The following is a 27,087-nucleotide window of genomic DNA, read 5'->3' on the forward strand; positions in this document are numbered from 1 at the left end:
GTACAAATTTCCAATAAAAGAGAGACTCTTTCTCTGAAGATGAATGAATGAATGAGCTGACTGGATGACTGTGCGCTGAAAAGGGCACAGTGTCAGGCTTGCTGACACCTTGATATACTTCTGTAGGACCAAATGGATTTTGAGATTTGGGTGTTTTGTTTCCCTTTTTTTTTTTTTTTTTTTTTTAATGAGATTCACTGTTTGGGATTCAGTGTCTCTTCTTTGAGCTGTTTCATGCCGTTTTTCTAGATTTCCAGTCTCTGCTATGTTGTCCTCCATCACTCGCTGGAGAAGTGAGCCAAAGCGCTGCTGATGTGTGCATGCAGCCATCAGAGCAGAAGTATTTTTCCCATAGACAGAAGCATTGGAAATGCTTTAGCGTATGTGTTTCTGGCTCAGAGAGTGTGTTACGGCAGCAGTGGCATTTGTTCTGTGTTCTGGGAAGGAATCTGAGGAATGAGACTACAGAATAAGGCTATTATGAGCTGAGGCACTTTTGATTTGCTGTTATGCCTTCTCCTCAAGCGATTAGAATTCCTTTTTTGAACAAGTAATTTCTTTGGAAGTTGTTTGCCTGTGACTCCTGATATGGTGGTGACTTGTGTCCTGTGAGATTTGGTACCAAAATAAATAACAGAGTAATTCTGAAGTTAATAGTTTTATTAACTAATGTTGAATGTCTTGGTCATTTTGTTTTCACAGGCCTGTTTGCTCCTTTTGTTATGAAAATGTGTCTTGAGGTGCAGTGTGTGTTCCCTGACAGCACTGCAGAGCTTCTGACAAGGGATCTTAACCCTAACTCTCAGTCATTTCTGAGTGTGCTTTTTCTCAAGTTGGTCCAATAAAAGCTTCCACAGTCTGTAGCATATCCGGGAGTCAAGATAGCAATCATTTTTGTTCCACATCATCTGTTTGAAGAAGAATGCAAACAGACTAGGAGTCCAGCTGTGTGAGTTTTAAACAAAACAAGGTACAAGTGTGCTTTTTATTTTCAGACATTTACTTACCAGCTTGGTTGATGGTTTCTTTTCAGATTTCATACTACATGTCCAGTTTTAACCCATGGCTGTTTTACAACACTTTTTAGGTGCAATAAATCCCGGCCTCAAATTGCTTGCAATCTGAGTAGGGTACCTTAGGCAACAGCAGATAAAATGACTTGCCCCAGGTCACAAAGACTGTCACCAGGAGAAGCAAGATTTGAAGCCCGGTTTGCTGCCCTTTGTGCTAACCATCTTAAGTACTTTGTGAAAGTCTGGAGACCATATCAATGAAAGAGGATTGATAAAGTGAAGGCAGTTCAAATGGAGGGCCACCAAATGGGTATATGACCTGCACTATAGACCTATAGAGTCAGTCCTTGAGAATCCTCTCACTAAATGCAGGAAATCTTAAAGACATTGTGAATGGGACAAGAAGGAGCCACTGCTTTCTGTGCTGCAGCCTGCAGTGGAAAGAGAGTCATTTTAAATAAATAAAATAAATAACATTGTGCCTCTGCGTGCTTCCTGCTGTTGGGCTATGGTAAGAGAGAGAGAAGGAGGAGAAAAGGGAAAAGATGCTAAGCTGGGAAGGGAAAGAGGCTGAAGGGAAAAAGGGAAGTGAAAAGGGGGGGAAAGGCTACAGGAATGGGAGAAAGAAGCCAGAGGGATGTGGAAGGTGAAACAGTTAAAGGGAAGAAGGACAGGGATCTAAGAAAAAGAAAATATAAAGCACATGGTTTGTGTGTTGGTGGGAGAGGATACCAGGTAGCCTGGTACCTCCTACTAATAAAGCTTGAGCTGTTGCTAACAGAATTTTGGTGAAATTCTTGAGGGTTGTATAGAAGCAGAAGGAGATATACACTCCTTTAGAGAAAAGAAAGATTTGATACAAACATTGAATTCCTTTTCACCTTCTAGACCGGTCCATTACATTTGGGATTCTCGCCACTGCTCAGCTGTTGGATACAGATGGCACACCCCCTTGATGAACTCAACTTTTGTCATAAAGGAGGAGTAGTCACGGGGTCCTTCCCAATAGTCTCTGTCTCCAGTAAGTTGCAGACAGACTTCCTTCCAAAGCTAGGGTGCAGCCCCTGCTTAGTATTGGAGCACCAAGGGCAATGGTCCCTTCGGGCTGCCTTCCCAGTTAGATCTGGTTGAGGCTCTTAAGTGTGGATCCCTGCTTGCCTAGGGATTGAGGATCCCCTTAGGAAGAGCCCCACTCCCTGGGGAGTAGTGATCCTAGAAGTCCCAGACCTTCTAAAGTTTCTGTTTCTTGGACGTACTTGAGGTTTCTCGCTTTCTCCCTTGGCTCCCTCTCTCCCCCTCCCCTTCAGTGCTGTTTTGATCTCTGCCTTGCTCTCTGCTCCTCCTGCATTTTATAGGCAGCAAAATGTTTGCCAAAAAAATGCACATAGCGAACAGAGGAAGAAAGGCATACCATTGCAGGAGAGCTTGGGCAGTCCCTGGAGGAGATGAGTAACCGTGGGTTTTGACAGGGGAGGTTGGGGGAGTAAGCATGGTACTAGAGCAGTGCACCAGGGAATACTGTTTCAACACAGAGGGTCAAGTAAAAAAAAAAAAAAAAAAAAAAGAGAAAGCAAGAGGGAGAAAATCAGGAGAATGCTTAGGGGCCAGGAGTGCATGTTGTGTGGGACTAAGTGGGTTCCTACAGTTGCTGGGTCTTTTTGCCTGGCATGTGATGGAGGTTCTGGCCCATGAACAAGGAGACCCCCCCTGTGAAGAGGAAGGGCCGCGGGAAGCGGCTAGATCTGTAGCCGCCTCACTGCCTGGTATGCAGGGTCGGAGGAGTAACTGGGCAGTCAGGCCCTGCAGCATCCCAAATAGAAGGGGAGCTGGGGCAAGGGCCTGCTAACAGGTCAGGGTTCCCAACTAAGGGCCTTGGGTTAGATTTGGCAAAGGGCTCATTGGGAGCTCCCCCTAGCAGGGTTTCTCCAGAATTTGTGTTGGTCATGCACCAGGCTTTCTGTGCTATGCAGAAGCCTGGCTCTGTAGCAGAGTCAAGATCCCCTAACCAGGGTCTGATAGAGGGCAAGGGCAGAGTTACCAAGTGCCCTCTCTTCTAATGCATTGCCCACTTTCACAGTAACTCCAGAGAAAGGGATTGGCCAGTGGAACCATCAAAGCTCAGCGCACCCCAGGGCTCACAAGAGGAGGTGTAATGTTCTTTGGAGGAGAAGAGCTCCACCATAGGAAGAATTTCCTTAAAGCGGAGCTGTTAGCCTTCATCACTAGTGTAGGCCCTAAGGATTTCAGGCACCACATAGGAAAATCTAACTGAAGGTGACCCCATTCTTCAGGAGATGAGAGAACCTTCACAACTTTTCTCTTGCATGAGACCCTAAAGAGGATGGTGCTGGCAGAGTGGGATTGTCTGCAGTAGTGACTCAGAGAAGGTAAAGCCATGGGAAAATTGTACCCACTCCCTGCAGAGGATAAGAATAAGCTATTGCCAAAGGTAGATACACTAGTATCTTCAATAGCCCATAGAACCACCATTCCAGTGGAAGGAGGGACTTCCCCAAAAGACCCGTAAGATAGAAAGATCGAAGCAATATTAAAGCAGGCCTTCTCCCCAGGGGCCATGGCTATTCAGGCCTCAATTTGTGCAGCATATGTTGTGCAAGCTTAATTTCACTGGATTCAGCAACTGCCCGCGAGCCAAGAAACAGCAAGTCTGAAGTCTGACTTAGCTTTTTTGGCAGCCACAATGTATGATGTGATCATATTATCCTCTAGGGCAGTCACTTCTGGTGTGACAGCCAAGAGGCTTCTTGGGCTCTGCAACTGGGCAGTAGACTCTGCATTCAAAGCATGCCTCTGTAAACTTCTTTTCAGAGGAGGACTGATATTTTGGGAAGATTTGGAGAAATTTGTAAAAGATTTGGGGGGAGTCTAAGCCCCCAGAACGTTCGGAGGATAGAAGCTGTTCAAGTATGCATGGTATGCACCAGCAATATTTTAAATACCAACCTAGAGGAAGGAATACAGAATCAAAAGACTAAGGGGGGGGGGGGGGGGGACACCCTTCTGCAACTGCTTGAAGCAGTTGCTCTCTATGATGTTAGTCAGTGGGTCCCTCTGGCACTAATGCAAGTAGACAGATGCCTATCGTGGTATTAGAGTGGACCCAAGTTACCATGGTCTAGTCTAGTGGGTATTGCATATACCCATGAACCAAAACACATCTTCCCAGTTCTAAAGTACTTTATGATTTTCCCTTGCATGTTGCAAGGCAAAAGAAGCAGTAGAAGTGATGCTGCAGAAGCTAAGGGGCTTGGAAGCCATTATTCCAGTCCCTCCCCAGGAAAGGGGGCAGGAGACATAGTTTATATTGTACTTCCAAAAAAAGGTGGAAATTTTTGTCCTGTGTTAGATTTGAAAGGGGTCGACAAGTATTGAGGATACCCCTTTTCAGAATGCAAACCCCTCTGCTTGGTGATGGTGGTGGTGGTAATAAAAGTAGAAAAGTTGTCGTAATTGGACCTGGAAGAAGCAGATTCGAATTCCAAAAGCACTTGCACTTTTGCATCCTAGTTTAGCATTGTCAGTTCCAGGTCCTATTTTTTGGGGCTTGCAACTGCTTCAATGACCTTTTACCAAGGTCATGGTAGTTGTGGCAGCAATTCTGTGTAAGCAAGGGATTTTGGTTCACCCTTACTTGGATGATTGACTCATCAGAGCAAAGACTGCCCAGGATAACTGGCAGACATCAGGTAGTTTGGCTTCTGGAAAAGCTGGGCTTGGTGAATTATGTGAAGAGCAATTTAGTGCCCTCACAGTCACTGAAGTTTTTAGACTCTATTCTAAATGCAGTGCAAAGTCGAGTGACCAAGAGAATTACCAAAATGCTCAAATAAGTAGCTTCTTTTCATACCCTAGTCTGTCCCAGAGCATGGGCTTACTTGCAGCTATTGGGGCTAATGATAGCCACCATAGATACAGCTGCCTGAGCCAGGGAACACGTGTGACCTGCTGCTCTTCAGCCTCCCAAGACTACGACCATCAATTATAGGTGCCACAGGAAGAAGATGAAAGGCTGGGCTGGTGGTTGAATTCATTCAGCTTCTTGAGAGGAGTAGATTTAGACCCACCTGTCTAGATAATGCTGACAATGGACGCCAGCCTGAGCAGGTGGGGAGCACATTGCCAAGGCCAGCCAGCACAAGGAAGCTGGTCTATAAACAGGTTAGAATTGCAAGCCATCAAGTTGGCACTTCAGACCTTCCTACTGAGAGTAAAGGGAAAGGCAGTCAGAGTCCTCTGATAGCATCATGGCAGTGGCATATGTGAACAAGCAGGGAGGCACTCGCAGCCCAGACTTGTGGAGGACGTAAGCAAGATTTTCGACTGGGCAGAGCGGAACCTGTCCCAGTTGTCAGTGGCTCACGATGCAGAAAAGAAAAGTGTACAAGCAGACTTTCTCTGCAGGAGCAGGCTGGATCCAGGGGAGTGAAAATTCAGCCAAGAGGCCTTTCGGTTCAGTGGGGTCTGCTGGGGCAGTACCAAACTAGACAGGTTCTTTAGTCTTACGCTTCTGGCAGTAGGCTTCAGTCTCCAAATTCAAATATAGACTAATGAGTTTTGAGCTCCTTCATGCTTTTCAAACCAGTTATCATGACTGCTTGGGAAGAGCCTCTACCTTGGAGCTGCACCCTCTCGAGGACCAGGCCATAACACAGAATGGAGCTGGATCTCCATTAGTACTGGACTCTGCTGTAGCAAACCCTGTTTCCTGTGGAGGTGCAGCGAGGTCCCCATTGGAAGTCAGATGAAGAGCAGTAAGAAAATTGGGTAGATGAGCCTTGGAAGCAGGCATGTTTGGTAAGCTGAAAAACAGCTGCATCGGGAGGAAATAATTTTTACATTTTGTATTGCTATATTAGCTTTTGCAAGATAAGTCTGTCGTTTTTTTGGTTTTTTTTTTGAATCTTATAACAATTATATGATGGACTAGAACCTAAGATAAAATTTCGAGACAAAATCTTTCCCTAAACTTCATGCACTTTTTATGCCTTAAATGATCAGTGGGAAGGTTCAAGTTTGGTTTCTGCTGCAACATTTATAAAAAGTGGCAATTTTGTAAATCTGTTTTTATTTATACATGACACAGAAAAGCTGTTCAGGCTGTGATTACATGTTAGAGGTTATAAAGAATGAGAATTTATATCTCAAATGTGTTTCTATTGTTTTTAGATTGTGCGTATTTTAGGGAGAGATGGGGTTTAAGATGATCTGAACTGCTGTGGAAATAGTTTTCGGTTCTTAAAGTACTACAGTTTGTGTCGTCGTAGCTTTTTTTTTTTTTTTTTACTTTCAGGCTAATTTTAAAATGAGCGCGTATGCACCTATCAATGCGCGAGTGGAGATAGGCTGCAGTTTTTTAAATTGTGCACGCATATGTTTAAAGATACATTTCACGCGCATAAGCATGCCCCTAATCTTAAGAGATTGCTTGAGAAAACATACTTTGCCTATCTTTCCTAGGACTTTGCTGGCTTTTACGAGCGTATGTAGGCGGATTTTAAAACATGCTCGTGCGAGGGTCAGCCAAGTTTTTCCAATTAGTCCACCAGTTTGTCTAGTTTAATATAGAAGTCTTCAAGACCCCTGTGGTTCTTCATCTTGTATTTGACTCTGACTCCTCGTCCTGTCCTGTAAGCCCTAGACCTATAGATCTTCAGACTTGCTCCTTATCTGGAGCAGCAGTAAAGTTATGTGGATAACAAGCTGACGCGCACCGCAGTCTCCAGTTTTAAAATACGGAGTTATGCGCGTAACTGTTGGCCCATGCCCCGGAATACTCACCCTTTTTCTGTCCTCTTATTTTTGTCATGCACGTGGGTATATAAGCGCATACTTTGTGATTTTTTTTTTTTCCCATGAGCAACGCTTTTAAAATCAACCCGTTAATTTTTGGGCCCAGCAGTTTGGTCTCCCCTCTCAATTGTAACTGACCTCTGCTGGTTTACTGTACAAATTGCCCACCTTCCTATCCTCCCCCCTCCCCTCTGCTATCCAGGAATCCAGGTCTTCCCCATAGCAACGTGCAGAGCTGCCACTGAGCCATCAGCTTAACTCCATCAGAGAATTTATTGAAAACTTAATTGTTTTCTATTGCTGGTGAGTCTCGTTACAATTTCAGATTTATTTTGTATCTGTTATTCTTTCAAATAAATGTTAATGAAAAAGCATTGTATCCTTTTGGGGTTCTTTTCACTGACTCTGACTCTGTTTCGGTAATGTCAGGCATCCCTTTGCACTCCTTTGCTTCTGGCTGTGAACTCTCAGGACTTTTAAGTTTGAGGGGCGAACAAACATCAGCTAATAGAAAATGGCCATTTCTGCTACATGTTTATACAGTTTTTTAAAAATGCATTTATTTTTCATTATTAAAATTTTTCAATTTTCCAGGTACAAGCAAACTCGCCAGCTGCGATGGCAGGGCTGGAGCCTTTCTTTGATTTCATCATTACGATAGGACATGCAAGACTGGTAAGTGCTGCGGCTGGCTTAGCCCCTCCTTCCAAACTTTCTGCAGGAGAATGATGCTTGGTGTCTTAAAGTAGATCGTCAGAACACTAGTAAGAGTTCAACATTCTTGGGAGGTGATATGAGATGCCCCAGGGACCACGGTGTGCTGGTTGTCATGATACATAGGGCTAGGTTAAAGAGCAACTGTGCTGCTGCTTCAGTTAATAACAACAAAAACACTCTTGGCCAATTTATTTGTCCATAGGGCTTCAGTTAACTGAAACTAGTAAGGTTAGAAATAGACAATAACCAGCATTTTATATTCTTCTGCATTATCAAGCAACCTGGAAAGTGTTGATTGGAATTAGTAAGGTGTAACAAATTTGAGCAGTTAATAAAAATATGAAGGAAGGAAGATCCAGTGAAGATGATGTATCTTGAAAAGATTCCAGCATTTGGGCACTAATAAAAATCTTCATTTGATCCAGCTAGTCAATAGAGGATTGGTTTGAGACTTCTTCCGTAAGTTGGAAAGAGGCCAAAACTGAATAGAATAGGACAATATGGTGCATTTTGTTAAATTGTGAATCCAGCAGCTGCTTTTCTGGTTGTTTAATGATTACGCTAATTTGTTTTGAACTATTTGTACAATGTGAAACCCTCTGTCAAGAATCTGTAATCGGCAGGAGAAGGTCATGTTCTGATTCCTGACAAAACAGTGTATTGTTTTAAAAGTTTTATTTTTTTTGTCACTCCCTCGCACAATACCCATTATTACCTCACTTGGTAGTCAGGTGGGTGAGCAGAGTGCCCTTTATGACTGAGAGCTAGAACATGAGCCTTCTCTGAAGTGCCCTCTTCTGCCAGCATAGGTGGCTCATGCAATGCACAACCATCCTTTACTATTCCCATATCTTGCTGAATATTGCCTTGGTCCTGTTTTGTGATAGCACTCAAGATTGTCGCCAAAGGTAACCTGAAAAAGGGTTAGTTTGTCACAGTCCTTTTCAACTGAATGAATTGTATGTGTGTTATATCTTTCTTTGTAAAATAATAATAATGAAAATAAAAATAAATCAGGTTCTTCCTCTTTGTCTTGCAGACTAGTTCATACAGATAGGGATGCATTCCCCAACCAGCAGATAGAGGCAGAGACACAAAAAAAATCAAGCACTGACTTCACTCCCAATAGAAGGATCTGGTGCTTCCTCAGCATGTCTCCGTCTCAGCAGATGTGCAGACATGTTGACTGGTGTGGCAACAGACGGATGGAAAGTGTTTCCCTTTGGACTCTATAAAATCTAAATCCCTATACCAATGGATCAAGCACTTGGGGGAAACTCAGTTGCTTGTTCCTATGGTGGCTTTCAGCAGCAAGAGCTGCTGACCAGGTTTCCAGGAAAATAGGCAAAGAGCACCAAGTTTCCTGGTAGCATGGAAGCCCAGGAAAACAGGCAGAGAGCACTGAGTTTCCTGATGGAAGCAGACTCCCAGAAAATTAGCAAAGTGCACTTAATGTTTTGGAAACTGCGGATTTCCAAAATAGCAGGCAAATACCCTGAAGCAAACTCTCAGGTTAACAGGCAAAGAGCTTTGACTGTCCTGATAAATGTAGACTCCCAGGGTAGCAGGCAGAGGGCCTGATTTGTCCCTACTATGAGCAGGAGCCAAAGATGACATTGCAGGCAAGGCTGTGGAACTCATGTCCGCTAATGCATGAGAAAGTGTTTATCTATTTGATTGAGAAAACTCATACATATTGCATGTATGATTTATTCAATATTGTGCTGTCCAGTTTTCTGAGCAAAATAAACTTGCCAAGAAAGAAAATGAAATGCAAGCCAAGTTGTAACAAAGTAATGATGGCAGAAAAGGACCAGATGGCCCATTTAGTCTGTCCAGCAAGCTTCTTATGGTAGTATCTACCACTCCGTGCAGGATACCCCATGTTTCTCTCAACGTTCTTTGCTTGACGTTCTTTGCTTTGAGACTTGGCCATAGAAGCCATCCCGTGCTTTTTCCCTTATGTCTACATGTCAGTACCCCAGGCTGTAAAAGTCAGGGCCCATGTTGGTTGTTGTCTGTATCCAATTCCCCTCCCCCCCCCCCTCCATGACATCAAAATGGAGAGCGATGTTGTACTTGTGTTAAAAACATCAAGGTTATTGATTGAGGATGCATCCTCTTCATTTCCACCCCCTTGCCTTTAGGGATCCACAGTGTTTATCCCATGCTCCTTTGAATTTGTTTACTTCTTCACCACGTCTTCTGGAAAAGCATTCCATGCATCCACCACCTTCTCTATGAAGAAATATTTTCTGATGTTTGTTCTCAGTCGTACCCCCTGAAGTTTCATTTCATGACCCCTAGTTCTATTGTTTTCTTTCCGACAGAAAGGAAAGACATGACAAACAAGACTCACAAGGGGCAGGATCAGGCTCTAGCTGACTGCAAGGGGCAACCACCTTATCCCTCTCTTAAATTAGATACAGTTCTGAGGATTCAAGCTCACAAGTCTTCCACTGAAGGAGGTTTCCAACAGCTTGATAAAGAACTTACTTTAGGAAAGAATCTACCATCACTTTCTTTCAAGCATTGTAGGGTAACATATTGAAGACTTGTTGAAGAAAGTCCATTTTTGGGGTGTCCTAAGGCAATCCTGCAGAAAAAGGGGATCACTATGCACAGTGGAGGAGTAGCCTAGTGGTTGGTTACAGTAGTGGGGTATGAACCAGGGAAGTCAGGGTTCCAGTTCCACTGCCGCTGCTTTTGTCCTTGGTCAAGTCACTTCATGCTCCATTGCCTCAGGTACAAAACCTAGATTGTGAGACTTCTGGGACAGGAAATACCTACAATACCTGAATGTAATCCGCTTTGAAGTGGCTGAAAAGCGGAATATAAATTTAAATAAATAAAATAACACAGTATGCCCCCCCCCCTTTGTTTCCTACAATAGTGAGACACTGATGAAAGCAGAAATTCAAGGTCAGAAGCAGAAGCTCAGATCACTAGATACATGCAGGGCTCCTTTGGGGTACCTGGAAGTCCTAAATGAGTTCAGGAACTCAGGCAAATGCTTGTAGTTGGTCAGGGGCCTGGGGAGGAGAAATGATTTCAAAGGCAGCAATTGCACTATGGACTATGGAAGCAATTGTGGCTGCATACGTATTAAAGGAAAAGCCAAGGTCCATGAGCCTAAGAATGCACTCGGCAAAAGCTCACTCAGTGCCTTCTGCACCTATGGCCCTAGAAGAAATCTGTAGGGGGGATATAAGGGCATCTCTGTATATAGTTTTGAGTGATTGTAAATATTACTACCCTTATCATAAGTCTTGGGTGGTAATCCTTTTAGGAGAAAAAGGACATGGTATCTAATACAAGAGTACTGGAAGCAGGTTTAAGTAACTGTCACCTGGGATAGAAACTGCTAAGGTACATCACACCCATATGGTCTGCAGGATAAAGAGGAAGACATTTATACTTACTAATTAATTTCCTTTCTTTTAGTCCTAGCAGATTAGTCCAGAACCCTTCCCATGAAGAGAACAATGGTATAGAAATTAGTGAAAAGAGGGTCTTTCTCACAGGGAGAGAAGAGCAGATGTCCACCTAGCCCCTGACCTTTTCGGTTTCATTACTAAATTGTTCTTGCTGAGTAATGTCTTTTTTTTAATTTTGTAGTTCCAGGGGAACTACACACTCGGAGAAGCCAACAGCAAGTATGCCATTATCCATGCTGTCAGCAGTAGTCCTAATTGTGAACTTGAAATTGGAATTCAGGTTCCAGGACTGGTATCCATGAAAGAGATGTTTGTGATGATAGTAGGTTTGGTTAAAATGGTAATTTTGGAACCAGAGCTAACGATTGTTTCTGGTTGTTGTTTAGCTTCAGCATAGCATACTGTGGAGCTGAGGCAGCACCAGACCTTTTTTATTGGGAGTGAAGTCGGAGCTTGATTTTTTTGTCTATGCCTTCATCTGCTGGTCAGGGGACATATCCCCACCTGTATGGTCTGGGCTGCTAGGACTAAATGAAAGGAAATTAACTGTTAAGCATTAATTTCAACATAATAGAACCTTTCATCTCAGCTGGATCCCATCCTGCTTCACACTGCTCTCTGTGGATAACTTGCTAACACATGTTTGGCATCTAGACTTTATGCCAGCTTCTGAAGAAAAGAGTGAAGAGAGAGCAAGCATTAATTACTATTACAATTGCAGCTTAGGGAGATGACGTATTTTGCCCAGTGTTGCACAAGTCAGCAGCAAGATTTTAATTTGCTTTTAGGGGTTTTCATTATGTGTGCCTAGATACATCCATGTCTATATTCAAAAGCATTTAGCTGGATCACTCAGAACTGATTCGGCTAAATGAAGATGAGGGCACTTATGCAGCTAAATTGTATCTGGCTAATAATTTAGCCGGATAAGTTAGGGGCATTCAGGGCACTGGGAGGAGTTAAGTTAGATGGCTAAATTATCCAGCTAACTCTGATATTTAGAGTTAGCCAGTATCTTAGCTGTCTAAGGCTGGTTGGGGCTAAGAGCTGTCCTAAAATTAGCCAGATAAAGTTAGCCAATTAACTTTAAGATAGCTAGCTATATTCAGTAGTGAGGCTGCTACTTGGATATGGACTTCATAGGTTTTAGATTGAATAAAACATTTTCCATCTTGATTGACCTTCCTAAGGGGGGGGGAGGGGTCATTCATCAATTTGCGATAGGCCATTATTGCATGCGATAAACAGCATTTTGCAAATTGCTTATGTAAATTGTGCATTTGTATTCAAGTGGGCGGAGTTTGGGCAGGGTTAATGTAAAATAGGGTCTGCTAGCACTGTGTACCATAGCGTATCGCGCATTATCGCAGGTTTTATTGCGGGAAATAACTACACCTTTTTCCTTGGTATGGTCAAAAAAATAATTATCGAGGCTGGTATTGCGGATCGTGCTATTATTGCGGCGAGTATCACATGTGATTAAAAAATCCAATGATAACTTACACACCTACCAAGCCTTCCTGCCCCAATAAAAACACCTGTTTTTACCAGGTCAATCTTCCTAAAGCCATATTGTTTGTGGTACGAATACTTGTAGAGGTATACTTGATGCCTCGCAGGCTCTCCGCAGACAACATGTGGAAGAAGAACAACCTGAATAACAGGCAAGGGCGGTTCCAAGACTTTCGAGGGAAGTATCAGCAGGCCCAGTAGCTGGCACAAAGGGCAGCCATGGTGCTGGAGATACAGGGAGCATATCTTTCCTCCATAAACATCATTGCTGGGCCTGCCAGAGGTCTTTGTGATTAGCAGGTATCGACTCATCCTGGGTAATTCCCATTGCCCAGGGCTGTGCTTCTTATTGCTAATACTGTGGACATTACTTCCTATTTTAATAAAGGTTCTATTTTTAGCTGTTTGCCACGCCACTGAGACTGCGCCTGTTGACAGTGAGACTCACAGGGCCCCTCCCTGTGGGCGGAGACATCGCTCATCTCAGCCCAGGGGTTTACATCCTTCCCTAAACATAACGCTGCCTTAAATTGTCCCATCACATATAGCCTCACTCATATCTGGAGATGTCAGGTTGCTGCAAGGTCATTGTGCGTTAAGCATCACAGATAGTGATGGGATGCAGCTGTATGCACATATGCATGTACCGTGAACACATGCTCATTCTTAACCTTTAATCTATCCCTACCACCTGTTACAGTGCAGCTGTGCTCTCTGAGCACCGTTAAAGCACATAGGCTGAGCACTCCTGTCCAAAATAATTTGCAGATAGTTGTGTAGCGAACATCACTGCACACATCTCCATGCTTTCATGGTTGCATGCTGTTGCTGGTGCACATGTGTGTGATGACATCTGTGGAATGATGAACAGCTGCTATCCTCTAGGCTGAACATTATGCAGTGTAACAGACTTCTACTGCTAGTTATGAGCAGGGCCAGGTCTGGTCCTACACAATCCATGTAGTCCTCTATGTATTGCGTTCTGGGTAGACCAAGTCTTGTCAGCTGAAGAGGTTATGAGCCTACAAGCTGCCTCTATAATAAAAGCCACACAGTGCTGAATGTATAGGTCTACTGCTCCCACAGATGTCATGTGCTTGCCATGATAGCTGATGGCCTTTATGTGTTGCTGTCTTGCCAGACACGCATTTTGTGCCACTTAAGCCCTTGAGGGGTCCATGTCAGAATGTCATACTAAGTAGGGGTGATGTATGTGTTGGTGTATGAGGTAGTTGTGGGTGGATCCTTGGGCCGGTGGCAGATGACCATGACCACGGCCCCGGGGGAAGATCCCGAGAGGGACCACCGGTCAGGCTCAGAGTATGGAGACAGACACACACTAGTTCTTTTATTAAACAGTATATTGAACCACCAGAGGTGGCAGTAGTGAGCTGGAAGTGCCCAGCTGGGCTGTAGTCCCTCAGATATTGGAACAGCGATCCTGGATAACTGAGCTGTAGAGAAACTGAATTTAGTGAGTAGGCAGGATATGCAGAGTTCAGGAACAGAACCTTGATGGTAACACTCACACAATAGTCTCTTAGAAGCAGCCCAGGAGCTGGAATGAATTAGGTCCTCGAGGAACGAGTACCTGGTTCCAGGGAAAGCTCTGAGAGAGAGATGGTAACTAACTGGTGTTGTAGGCAGCGATGACTTCCTGGCAGAAGTGGTATTCAGTAGCAAGTCCGGGAACATGAGCCCTCGAGGAGCGAGTACCGGTTCCAGACTGCGATCTGAAAAGCAAAAGAGAAAGCGAGGCCCCCGAGGAGCGGGTACACCTGGTAAATCCGAGGAGGCAGAGTAGCAAGGAAACCCTTTCCTATCCAATCCTAATCCTTTGCTAATTCGATTAGTTAGCGAATTCAGAGACCTTAAATATCCGGTGTGGATGACGTCACCTCAGGGGGACGCCCCTGAGGTTCGCGCCACTGCTGGTACTTGAGTCGGGGCCGCGCCGCGTGTGCGCCCTTAGGTTTCTGGGAAACATGGTGGAGTGCAGCGTCCAGCCGGTCCGGGGACGCCAGAGGGGAGTGGCAAGATGACACCGCGGCTGCCAAACTTCCAACAGGCAAAGAGGGAGTCACCAAAGAGGTAAGGTGGGCGTAGTGGAGACGTCGGGCAGCGACGGTCGCAACAGTATGCCTGTGGCCAGAAGTGTTTCCTGTGGGCAGCTGTAGGTAATATTTTGGGAGGAAGGACTCACACTGTCTCATTAGCAGTTAGTGCAAACTGCAATACACCTCTATGTTGTTTTATGGGAAACATTGCAGGAACATAGGCATTGCACATGTGTAGGTGCAGGAACTGGAGCATGTAGTCCCTACTGCTGACATAAGTCAGTGTATGACTCTGTGACTAACGTGCTATGTGTGGCTTGGTCAAACGCTGTTTGTGTGGGTGCTGTTGCAGTCGGCGGTTGCTCCCCTCCTTAGCAGGCAGTGTGAGTACATTAATTGTGCACAGACAGCTTTTGGACAGCATTTCTTGAGTGTTTGGCCTCTTGAGAAAAGGTGTGCCTCTGACAGAGCAGCATATGGACTGCGGTAGGAATAGGCTGAACCCTTGTATTGGTAATTTCCCCCAAGTACACTCACTGTTTAGATCTAGTGTTCACAGAGGGGCAGAGGTGTGCAAGTGGTCATCGTGACACATCAAATATGCTATACAACTTGAATGTTCTACTTAACATTTGGCTTTTGTTCTCAATGTGCCCCATAGTGATTCTTTAGCACCTACTACTTGGAGTAGGCGAAGTACTGCAGTTATTATTGGATTGGCTGCCTACCCAGACCTAGGCCTGGCGCAGAGCCTTACAATGTAAAGGAGAGAGGTAGTGCTGGTTAAGAAAATGGCCAGTGAATGTGGGAATGCTGTGATGCATGAAACATGCAGTGTCAAAACTAGGTAATGCTGTGGTTATAGGGCTGATTCCGATTAGTGGTTACACGCTGCATGTACTGAGATACCTGTTGTATGGGTATGTGTCTGTATGTGTGGAAGGGTATGGTTGGTGTTGGTTTACTTGCTATGTGTCAGAGGCGTTATGGAACTCCTATTACATTCTCTGTTTTTGCTGTCACTGGTCTAATTTGCCACCTCTATGTTGATAATATCATGCACACTTTACATAGAGGTTGGCATACCAGCCCCATCTTTTTTAACATTCACTCTGTTCTCTGTAAACGCTAAATAGTAGCCTACCATTTTTTGCCCATATGAAGGACAATACCTTTTCTGTGCATACATAGATGTAGTGCGCCCATATATGCCTTCAAATGGAGGGGGCACCATTTCCAAAACACTGTAGGCGCTTCACTTCTTCAGTAACCAAACATTCACTTCCACTATGCTGTGTATTTGCTTACTCTTGGAACACAGTGTCAGCTGCTGTGTGACAAATAGGGAGGAGGAGTGAGTGACTAGTACAGAATCTGCACCGGTGCAGAGCAGAGGACATAGAGGGGTACTGCTGGTGCTGGGGACCAGACAGACTTGCACAGACTGATTGCCATTCCTGTAGTGTCCTGCCTTTGGGATCTGGATGGTACCTGTAAGGTCATCCTTACCTTACATATAATATACAGACCCTCAAAGCCATGCCAGTACAGGGGTGGATTCCATTCTGTGAAAGTCCGTTTTTTTCCACGCGACTGATAGCAAGCAGAGCTCTGTCTCTCCAGACTCTAAATTACAGTTGTGAGGTAAAAACAGGAAGAAAAAAAAACTTTTTACCAAAAGAAAGGCTTTACTATCATGCCTCAACCAGGATTCAAATTCTGCGCTTGTGGCAAAATAATGTCAGTGACTGATGGCCATCAGTCATGTTACATATGCCTGGGACCTGATCATGATCAGGAAAGTTGCAGGAACTGCGGACGTATGTCCCCCAGATTGCAGCGCCAGCACGCAGCTCAAATACAGCAACTCATGGCACCACCATCGGGCTCCTATGCCCCTTCAGAGGCTTCTGTTAGATCATCTCTGGGGCCAGAGAGAAAAAAGAAGGCAGCATCCCACAGAAGGGCTTCGTCTGTGGAACCCCCAGGGTAAAACACCCATACCCGATGCCCCTTCAAGAACAGGGACAGGGAACGGGGGATGCGTCGACAGTGTCGCGGCCGTGCGCCTCACAGACGCCAACGGCTTCCCGAAGCAAAGATAAGGAGTCGCGTCCGAAGCACCGACGCTCCAACTCGCCTCGAGAATATGACGTACCAAAGGAGCATCGAAGCTCCGAAGCACCGACACATGGAGCAAAGTGTGTCGAAGATGTGTTGCGTCGAAGTTGCACCGACGCATTCGACACATGTCGATGCAGGTTCTCAATGGAAAAGCAATCGACGCATTTGATGCAAATGAAGCATCCTGCACCTAAAAAACATATCTCTGGTCATAAAAGGCCTAGGGAGCCTTCTCCATTATCGTGGTTGATTCCGAAGGTGACATGTCTCCACCTCATCTTTCAGACAGCTTTTCTTCCTCCCATGGAATCATACCAGATCCACCTGTGCATCCAAAAGGCCCATTGACCACTATACTTCCTAAGCTGCCATCGCCAGTAGAGCCTCGTCCATCTCTGCCATCAACATTTAGGTTATCTTCACAGGCTATGACACAAATAACTGACATCCTATCGCAATTTTTAAAGTCGATAGAGCAACACCAACAAAACCTGCCCTCCACACTTCCTCCAGAGGAAGTTCCATCTGTGCCGGAAGACCCATCCATTCCAGGTCCATCACCGAAGGAACAACCAAGGAAGCCGTCAACACCCCTAGAAGAGTTCACTTTGACATCCTTCTCAGATGATTCTTCAACAGGATACCCCTCAGACCCAGCTGAGGTCCCACCTGAACCAGCATCCCCACCTGAGGTTTTAACCTACTCCCAGTTTATAGAGAAAGTAGGTCTACTAAATGTGGAGACCAGAAAACTCCATGATCCTAGACAGGAAATGATGGGCATTTTAAAAATATTAGATACTTCAAGTGAACCAGATGCATTGCCACAACACAGGTGCTCAATGCCCTCATGGAGAAGTCATGTGACACATCTCTCACCACTCCATCCACTTCTCGCAAAACAGATATTAAATATCGCATGAGGGATTCTCCCTATTATACAACTGTCAATTACCCCATCAGTCAGTTGTCGTAAAATCGGCAATGCAAAAAGCAAAAAAGTCAAGATTGCATGCAAATACACCACCATCTAGAGATGCCAAATTATTGGACGATTTTGCGAGGCGATCATATCAATCCAGCATGCTAAACGCCAAAATTCAAAACCATCAGTTTATCGCACAGTACCTCTTCAAAAATTTGCAAAATCTTAGACCTTACCTAACACAGGGCTCCTCTGTTTCTACCCTGCCATGCACAACATGGAAGAGGGTTTACGGCATCTACTACGATCCATATATGAAGGGTTCGAGAGATCTGCAAAAACATCAGCAAATTCTATAGCTGCAAGACGCCTAGCATGGCTCCGGTCGAGCGCAATCAGGGATGACATCCATGATAAGCTGTCTAACTTCCCATGTCGACCAGACAATCTATTTGGTGATAGACTGAAACAGTCACAAAACTGAAAGATAAAAAAACGGCTGTGTTGTCCTTAATGTCTCCACATCAAACTGGATCGTTCAGAAGACAATACCCAACATACAAAAAACAACCTTATCCGCGTAGCTATAGGCCATATTCTTATTATAGGCCTCAACCGAACCAACCGACTAGACAGCAACCTTTCCAACAACAGGGTTCGTGTCCTAGGCCAAGAGCTCCTAGACAAGCTCGCCCAACAACAGTATCCCAACCAGCAAAACCTCAACGATCTTTTTGAGGATACTTTTGCCACCAGCTTCAACATGGGCAGTAGGAGGAAGATTAACCAAATTCCTCCCAGCATGGTCCACAATTACATCGATTCCAACCATACCACACTTAGTTCCACAGAAACATCAAGCAGTACACAAAGATACTCTCCTATGGGAAGTGAACACTCTTCTCCAATAAGACTGCATTCGGGAACTACCTTCCACGACACCACGCACCGGTTTCTATTCCCAATACTTCCTCATTCCCAAGAAATTGGGAGGTATACGCCCAATTCTAGACCTACGTGCGCTCAACAAATACATTCACAAAGAGAAATTCAAAATGATTTCTCTAAAGTCCAGCCTACCTTTTCTTCAGCCCAAAGACTGGATGTGTTCACTGGACTTGAAGAATGCATATGCCCACATACCAATGCATCCAAATTCTTGGTGTTACCTCTGTTTTCAGATGAACAACCGACATTTCCAATACAAAGTCCTACCATTTGGCCTCTCCTCTGCCCCCAGAGTATTCACTAAATGTCTAGCAGTAGCGGTAGTACACCTTCGTCATCAAGGGATTCAAATATTTCTTTACCTGGACGACTGGCTTTTAGTAGCACCCAACCAGTCTCTTCTGTGCAAGAACTTACTTTGCACGATTTCTTGCCTCGACAATATAGGTCTCCTGATCAACTACGAAAAGTCAAACCTTCAATCGATGCAAACCTTGCAGTTCATCGGAGCCTATATAGACACCATTGAAGACAAGGCACTCCTGCTGCACCCAAGGGCACTTGCTATTCGCACGCTGTCATCAGCTGTTCTACATACTACGACTGTCCTAGCCTGTCAAATTATGACCATTCTGGGTCATATGGCAGCTTCCATTTATATAATTCCGCACACTCCTTTACACATGCGCTGCCTTCAGTGGGGCGTCAAACATCAATGGACTTGGTTCCTGCATCCATTATTGACCCCTGTACACATAACACTCAGCATGAAGAAAGACCTACATTGGTGGCTACTACCATCGACACTATCCACTAGGGATGTGAATCGTTTTAGGACGATTAAAATTATCGTCCGATAATTTTAATATCGTCTTAAACCGTTATGGAACACAATACAATAGAGATTCTAACGATTTATCGTCATAAATCGTTAGAATCGTGAGCCGGCACACTAAAACCCCCTAAAACCCACCCCCGACCCTTTAAATTAAATCCCCCACCCTCCCGAACCTCCCTCAAATGACTTAAATAACCTGCGGGTCCAGCGGCGGTCCGGAACGGCAGCGGTCCGGAACGGGCTCCTGCTCCTGAATCTTGTTGTCTTCAGCCGGCGCCATTTTCCAAAATGGCGGCGGCCATAGACGAACACGATTGGACGGCAGGAGGTCCTTCCGGACCCCCGCTGGACTTTTGGCAAGTCTCGTGGGGGTCAGGAGGCCCCCCACAAGCTGGCCAAAAGTTCCTGGAGGTCCAGCGGGGGTCAGGGAGCGATTTCCCGCCGCGAATCGTTTTCGTACGGAAAATGGCGCCGGCAGGAGATCGACTGCAGGAGGTTGTTCAGCGAGGCGCCGGAACCCTCGCTGAACGACCTCCTGCAGTCGATCTCCTGCCGGCGCCATTTTCCGTACGAAAACGATTCGCGGCGGGAAATCGCTCCCTGACCCCCGCTGGACCTCCAGGAACTTTTGGCCAGCTTGTGGGGGGCCTCCTGACCCCCACGAGACTTGCCAAAAGTCCAGCGGGGGTCCGGAAGGACCTCCTGCCGTCCAATCGTGTTCGTCTATGGCCGCCGCCATTTTTCGGCGCCATTTTGGAAAATGGCGCCGGCTGAAGACAACAAGATTCAGGAGCAGGAGCCCGTTCCGGACCGCTGCCGTTCCGGACCGCCGCTGGACCCGCAGGTTATTTAAGTCATTTGGGGGGGGTTCGGGAGGGTGGGGGATTTAATTTAAAGGGTCGGGGGTGGGTTTTAGGGGGTTTTAATGTGCCGATTTTTAGATTTTTCACGATTTTTCACGATTTCACGATATTTTACCCCCCCAAACGGCAAATATACGATTCCCTCCCCCTCCCAGCCGAAATCGATCGTTAAGACGATCGAGGACACGATTCACATCCCTACTATCCACAGGTTCACCTCTACGACCGCCTCGACATCAAGTAGTACTCACCACAGACGCCTCTCCCACGGGCTGGGGAGCTCACCTAAACCATCTTCAGACTCGGGTTATGGTCCACGGTGGAGCGCAACCTATACATAAATCTATTAGAGCTCAGAGTGGTACGAAATGCCCTTCAAGTCTTCGAACACTTCTTAAAAGGAAAAACGATAATGATTCACACAAATAATCAAGTCACAATGTTTTACATAAACAAAGAAGGAGGGTCAGGTTCCTGGACCCTGTGCAGAGAAACAATACAGATCCTGGAATGGGCAAACAGATCCATTCAGCTACAAGCAACTTACTTGCCAGGAATCAACAACTCCAGAACAGACAAATTGAGCAGAATATTCCACCTCCATGAATGGGAACTACATCAGGAAACAATAGATTGCACATTCTCCATTTGGGGTCTCCCTTGCGACAGAACGCAACAAAAAAGTAGAAGCCTTCTGTTCAGTCTACCCAAGCACTCCCGGTTAGCTCTGGACACCTTCCTCATAGATTGGTCTCGAGGCCTAATGTACGCGTTTCCTCCAATACCACTAATTTCTCACACAGTTCAACGTTGCATTGAAGACAAGGCACAGTTGATTTCCCATAGCACCAGCCTGGCCAAGGCAACCCTGGTACAGCTATCTCATACAACTATCAACAGTGGACTCTGTTCCTCTGGGCAACAACCCTCAACTTCTTACACAGGAGAACGGATCACTCCTGCATCCACTACATTCCTCCCTGCACCTCACGGCATGGAGATTGAGCAGCTCGCTTTCAAAAACTTACACATTGCTCCTCCAGGAGATTTTTGTCTCCTCTAGAAAACTATCCACTAGACTCAACTACCAAAGAAAATAGTCACGCTATGCTTCCTGGTGTGCAACGACAGGTATTGATCCACTTACCTGCCCACCAGAACGCCTCCTCTCCTACCTTCACCTACTCTACATAGAGGGCTTGGCGACATCCTCTCTACGTGTACATTTAAGTGCTATAGCAGCTTATACTCCTTTGAACAATGAGCTCATATCCTGTCACTCTCGTATCCAGATTCATGAAGGAAGTTCTGCACTTAATGCCCCCCAATTAAAAAACCACCAGTGCCCTGGGACATCAACCTAGTCCTAGAACAACTAATGCAACCGCCTTTCGAACCAATGGACACTTGTCAACTGAGATACCTCTCCTGAAAAGTTCTCTTTTTGACTGCACTAACATCAGCCAGACGAGTTAGTGAGCTTCAAGCCTTAGTTACTACCCACCTTATCTACTATTTTATCATGACAAGGTGACATTACGTATACACACAACATTTCTACCAAAGGTAGTTTCCAGTTTCCACTTAAACCAAGCTATCACATTACCCACTTTTTATCCAAAACCTCATGCCAATAACAATGAACAAAAACTGTACACTCTGGACTGTAAACGTGCGCTTGTCTATTATAAACAGCGCACCCACATGACTAACAGACCCTCACAACGCTTCCTCTCCTTTAATCCAAATGCATCAGGACTTCCAGTGACAAAACAAACTTTATCTTCCTGGATATCCAATTGCATACAGTTCTGCTACCAAAAATGTTCAGAACATCTCTCATCATCACCTAAAGCACATCAGGTTTGTGCAATAGCCACATCAATCGCTCACATCCATCAGGTGCCTCTCACAGACACCTGTAAAGCGGCGACGTGGTCATCTCTGCATACTTTCACATCCCATTACTTCTTAGACAAACAGGCAATGGACAATGCGCCTATGGGCAGGACTATACTACTCAAAAGCACATGTTCTACAAATAAAACGACTTCATGAGAACTATCCGCCTATACTTCGCGTATTGAGCAAAAAACCCCCAAAACATAATAATAATAATAATAATAAATTACACCTTATATCTGCTCAATATGAAAGCTGGGGACTCCCAGACAGCATGGCTAATTCAGCTGCTTATCTACATGAAAAAAGCAAGTTTGCTTACCGTAAACGGAGTTTTCCGTAGATAGCAGATGAATTAGCCATGCTTAACCCTTCCTGCCTCCCCGGACAGTTCCGACATGGCATATTAACTTGCTTTAATATGGACTGAGGAGCCTCAGGCAAGCCAGGGAAGATACAAGAGGGAGCATCTAGCTGAAAGACTTTACTAGACTTAGCTCCGCCACCTAGTGGCACGGAAGACGTTCCCAGACAGCATGGCTAATTTAATCTGCTATCTACGGAAAACACCGTTTACGGTAAGCAAACTTGCTTTTACAGTGTAAGCTACAAATGTTTGTGTTCACATCCCCTTACACTCCTGACAGAAATAAAGGGGTAGTCTTGTGTTATGATGACTCTAAGTTCACTGTACACCACCCAAGCTATACATGCACACTATATTGTGTCTTGCCTTTGAAGGTACTAAGCAGGTCACATACAGGCGCATGTAAGCAGGATTAACCAAATGGTATGGTCTGTGAAGAAGGCAACAAAAGGCAATGATGAAGGTCCCCAGTAATGAGCTGCTTCTTTAATTCTGCCTGTCTTCCTTGCCAGCATACATGCAGCTTTCATTGTTATGCCATAACCCATATGGCCTTGCATGCTCGATAAATGTACAGTTGGAATGAGGCAGGACATTCTAGCATGCAAAGTCATGTGGAGAGCAAATCTTTAACCCGTGCAACCATGAACAGAAAACCACACAATGAAAGGACACAACAAGAAAGCTGTCTTTTTTTTTTTTTTTCCAAATAGTGCCCACTTTAGTAGCAAATACATGTAGTGCAGTGTTTGAAATAAAGTCAATGTCTTTGGTAATCACATTCTGCAAGGACAAGATAGCAATTAGCAAAACAAAATGTTCATTTCATGAACTGTACACCTGTACATTCATAGATTGAAATGGCATCATTACATATGTAGGGCATTGCAACTTATCCTTTAGGCACAATCATGATTACAACTAAGAACATAGAAAGAGGAAGTGGCAACCCAAAAGTTATAATAGTGCTGTAAAGTAACAGCTACATTCAGCACTACTATGTGCTGTCAACCCAAAGGCCCCAGACAGTCCATGTTGAAAGAATGCACTCAAAGGGGGCGGCCTAAGGGCCACAGCAGCAAAGTGCAGCATGAATGCAGCAGAAGCAGGACTGGAGAGTTCAACATCGAGGCAACAGAAGGCCCAGGAGGAGACCCAGCAACGTGGAGGCATGAGGCCCAGGAGGAGATCCAGCAGCATGAGGCACCACTTGAAGGAGATGAGATGACATGACACATCAGCAGCATGGAAGCACCACTTGAAGGAGATGAGATGACATGACACATCAGCAGCATGGAAGCACCACTTGAAGGAGATGAGATGACATGACACATCAGCAGCATGGAAGCACCACTGGCAGGAGATGAGATTGCCCACCAGCAGCATGGAGGCACCACTTGAAGGAGATGAGATGAGATGATATACCAGCAGCATGGAGGCACCACTGGCAGGAGATGAGATGACCCACCAGCAGCATGGAGCAGGAAATGGGATGTCATGACAAGAGCCAGCAGCTAGAAACTGAGGCTACTTAAATGACCTTGTAATAGGGGCTGTGCCTCGAGGAGGGCTTCTTAGTGTGCTGCATGAAAATGCTTCACAGAACACTATCCATTCTGCATGTTGGTAGTGAGGACACGCCAAGCAGGTTCCTTTCATCTAGACGGCATGGAAAATCTGTGAAGAGGCTAGCCCAGTCTTGTCCAAAAAATTGTGTTCTTCCCCCTTACTGGTCACGTGCTTCACATATTCAAGGCCTCTTGCCACGTCATTGCTTGCCACTTGGGGCAGGGTGCATGGTTTTTATGGGCCTACCTCTCCGGAGTCTTACCTCACCGGGACTGCTGCATGGTATTGATTCCAGTGACGGAGCGGAAGACTCTGAAGAGTGCTCTGGCATCCATTGCAGTATTTGAGAGAGAACATTTGTCAAGTTGATGGCAGCAACAAAGATGTTGATGTTTTGAGTGCTGGCAGCCATATCACTTTGCAGGATGCGGTTCTGGCAGTCGACCAACCTTCTCAGGCCCCGTATCTCTCCACGTAAGTGCCTGAGCTCAGCTGCAGGCATGCTTGCTGCTGGTGCCGGTCCTGCTAGCAGTGTAGGTGCTACTGACAATGCTGATGTCTGAGGGTGCAAGATGCCCTCGACCTGGCCTGGAGATGGTGGTTCCAGATGCTGCTGTGGTGTACTGGCTCATGGTTGATTCAGTTGAGAAGGGTCCCTCTCAATATTGGCTTCGTCCATCAATGAAGACAGATTCAGGGAGAGCTGAAATGGGCTTGGTGAGCCCATTGCTCGCAGCAACACCAATGGCTGCGAAGGCTGTGCCTGCTGCTGCTCCTCACTCCACTGCGTCTCTGCATCCATAAGTATGAACCTCTGTAATTCTGGTAGTGGCCGGCTAGTCCATGGTGCTTCCCAGCTGGGCCCTGGGCCTTCCTGGCTGGGACTGGCAGCTTGGCGCTTGAGAGCTATGGAAACAAAACAAAAGAAAAGAAACAAAAAAGAAGACATAAGTACATATGCCAGCAAGTATTCTTTATTGATTTGGCATGAGAAGTTCACTTTGCTTCTTTGCATAGTGAGCATCTTTTGCCAAATGATGTGTGCACGCGTTGCACCCTGCCCATTTAGGGGTGAGGTGAACTTACAGGCTGCTGCTCATGTAGTGTACAGCTGCTCAGCCATGCCCTCGAATACATCCGGTCTCAGCCTGTCCACAAGTCACTCCTCCATCTGCATCAGCACGATTAGACAGGGGGCTCCTCCTCTGGTCTGGCGTTGGTATTTTGCTAGGGCTGCCACCTTGGCCTTGAGCTGGGCCTTAATGTCACGGAATAGGTGGGCATCCTGCTCTGCGCCTCTTGACACTCCGTTCTGCCTGATGATTGACTATGCAATGTTGTGCTATATCTGCCCCTTGGAGGTTTTGGCCGCTCGGTTCCCAAAGAACATGGTGTAATTGTGCAGGGCCCCTGCAATGACCATTTCGTTCTCCTTGGTGCTGAACTTAATGGCCCTGAGATGAATGCTTGGTGCTGCCTGAAGGGGGTGCCACTTCCTCTTCCAGAGAGATGTCCTCCCTTCCTTCATTCTCTGTCCCACTGCCCTCTATCCTCCCTCCCCCCCTCCTGTGCCTTCTCTACCATCTCCCTTCCCCTCTGCCCTCTCTGTCTAGCCCTAGCCTGCCCTACTCCTCCCTCTGAACTCACCTGCCTAGCCCCTTCCCCCTTCCACACTCTCCTATCCCTTCTATCTTGCCTCTCTCTACTCCTGCACCTGTCCCTTCTCATACTCTTTCCCCTGGCACTCATGCCCTCATCCTCTCCGGCCTCTTCCCCCTCCTATCCTGCCTCCTCTTTTCTCCTCTCTCCCCATGCCTGTCACGCTCCATCCTCTCTACAACTTCCACACAAACCTCCTCAGCGTGCACACACACACACACACCTCCTCTCTACCTCCACACAAAAAAACAGACAGACAAACTGGACTAACAAACACTTTTACTCCAACAAAGATGACTAAAGACAAAGGGAAAGGGAAACAGAGGACAACAGCAAACAAGACAAAGCAGTCAGTAACACTGGTAAAGAAAGTTTTTGTTTCCTTCAGACTTTTTGGTGTTACAAATAGATTTTTTTGATGCTGATCACAGATATTACTTTGAAATTTGTACATCACGTAAGGTTTTTGAGAAACGGCCAATTTTTTTACAAGAATTGTGAAATTTTAAAACATAATCTCGCGTACTTATATTTTCTTGCTGGACAGTAGTTTTTATGATTTTTAAATTCATGTCATATTTTTGACGGCCATAAGCAATGTGGCATGTAACAGAGACTAACCTTTTTAAAATACACCAATAAACTTTGCCTGATCATGCCAGAACTTGCTCGGGCAAGCCCCAGCTCGGCTGCAAGATTCCAACTTGTTTCCATGATGACGCAGCCTTATATAAGCAGCAGCAATGGTCTTCTGCAAGCTACAGAACGAGTTGCGTGGACAGCCTTCAAGAATGTCGTTTGTAACTTTCTAGGCAACTATAAGGCAGCACACTATGTCGAACAGGTTGAAAATCTGCTTCAGGCATACAAATTGATGAAGTGCAACATGTCATTGAAGATACATTTTCTTCATTCCCACTTGGACTTCTTCCCAGACAACCTTGGCGCTGTGAGTGACGAGCATGGTGAAAGATTTCATCAAGACATTGTCAAAATGGAGAAACGGTATCAAGGCAAGTGGAACCCCTCCATGCTGGGTGACTATTGTTGGACTCTCATCCGCGAAGTGTCGGACAGTGATTACAAATGAAAATCTGCGGCAAAACATTTTTAGTTTTGTTTTCTGGTGCCAACATTGCCAATATAGCTTATGCCGCTACAGACACGTAACAATCTATATAAATAAAAATGTTAAATAGTTTGTACAAAATCGCTAATCTCAGAAACCACTGCACCGATTGCTTTCAAATTTGGACACAACCTTCTTTTCGCATATGGGAAGGTTGTTCTGTACTTATATTACACATATGTCACACCTGTGACAGGTAAAAAAGGTTTAAAAATT

At 45.4% G+C, this 27,087-nt stretch overlaps 1 protein-coding gene across 4 annotated transcripts in view; it reads left to right on the forward strand.

Annotated features, from left to right (window-relative positions):
* Positions 1-27,087, forward strand: part of GORASP1 (golgi reassembly stacking protein 1) — a 163,355-nt gene that overhangs the window by 4,029 nt on the left and 132,239 nt on the right. For 3 of the 4 annotated variants that reach the window (XM_029588395.1, XM_029588394.1, XM_029588397.1), the window contains exon 2: positions 7,419-7,499. In XM_029588395.1, the coding sequence (XP_029444255.1) occupies positions 7,419-7,499 (81 nt within the window). Of the gene's footprint in view, positions 1-713; positions 971-7,418; positions 7,500-27,087 lie in introns of those variants that run through there. The other variant, XM_029588396.1, reaches the window with a different exon arrangement.

This window comes from Rhinatrema bivittatum, chromosome 2 (genome assembly GCF_901001135.1).
Source record: "Rhinatrema bivittatum chromosome 2, aRhiBiv1.1, whole genome shotgun sequence".
Lineage (NCBI taxonomy): Eukaryota > Metazoa > Chordata > Amphibia > Gymnophiona > Rhinatrematidae > Rhinatrema > Rhinatrema bivittatum.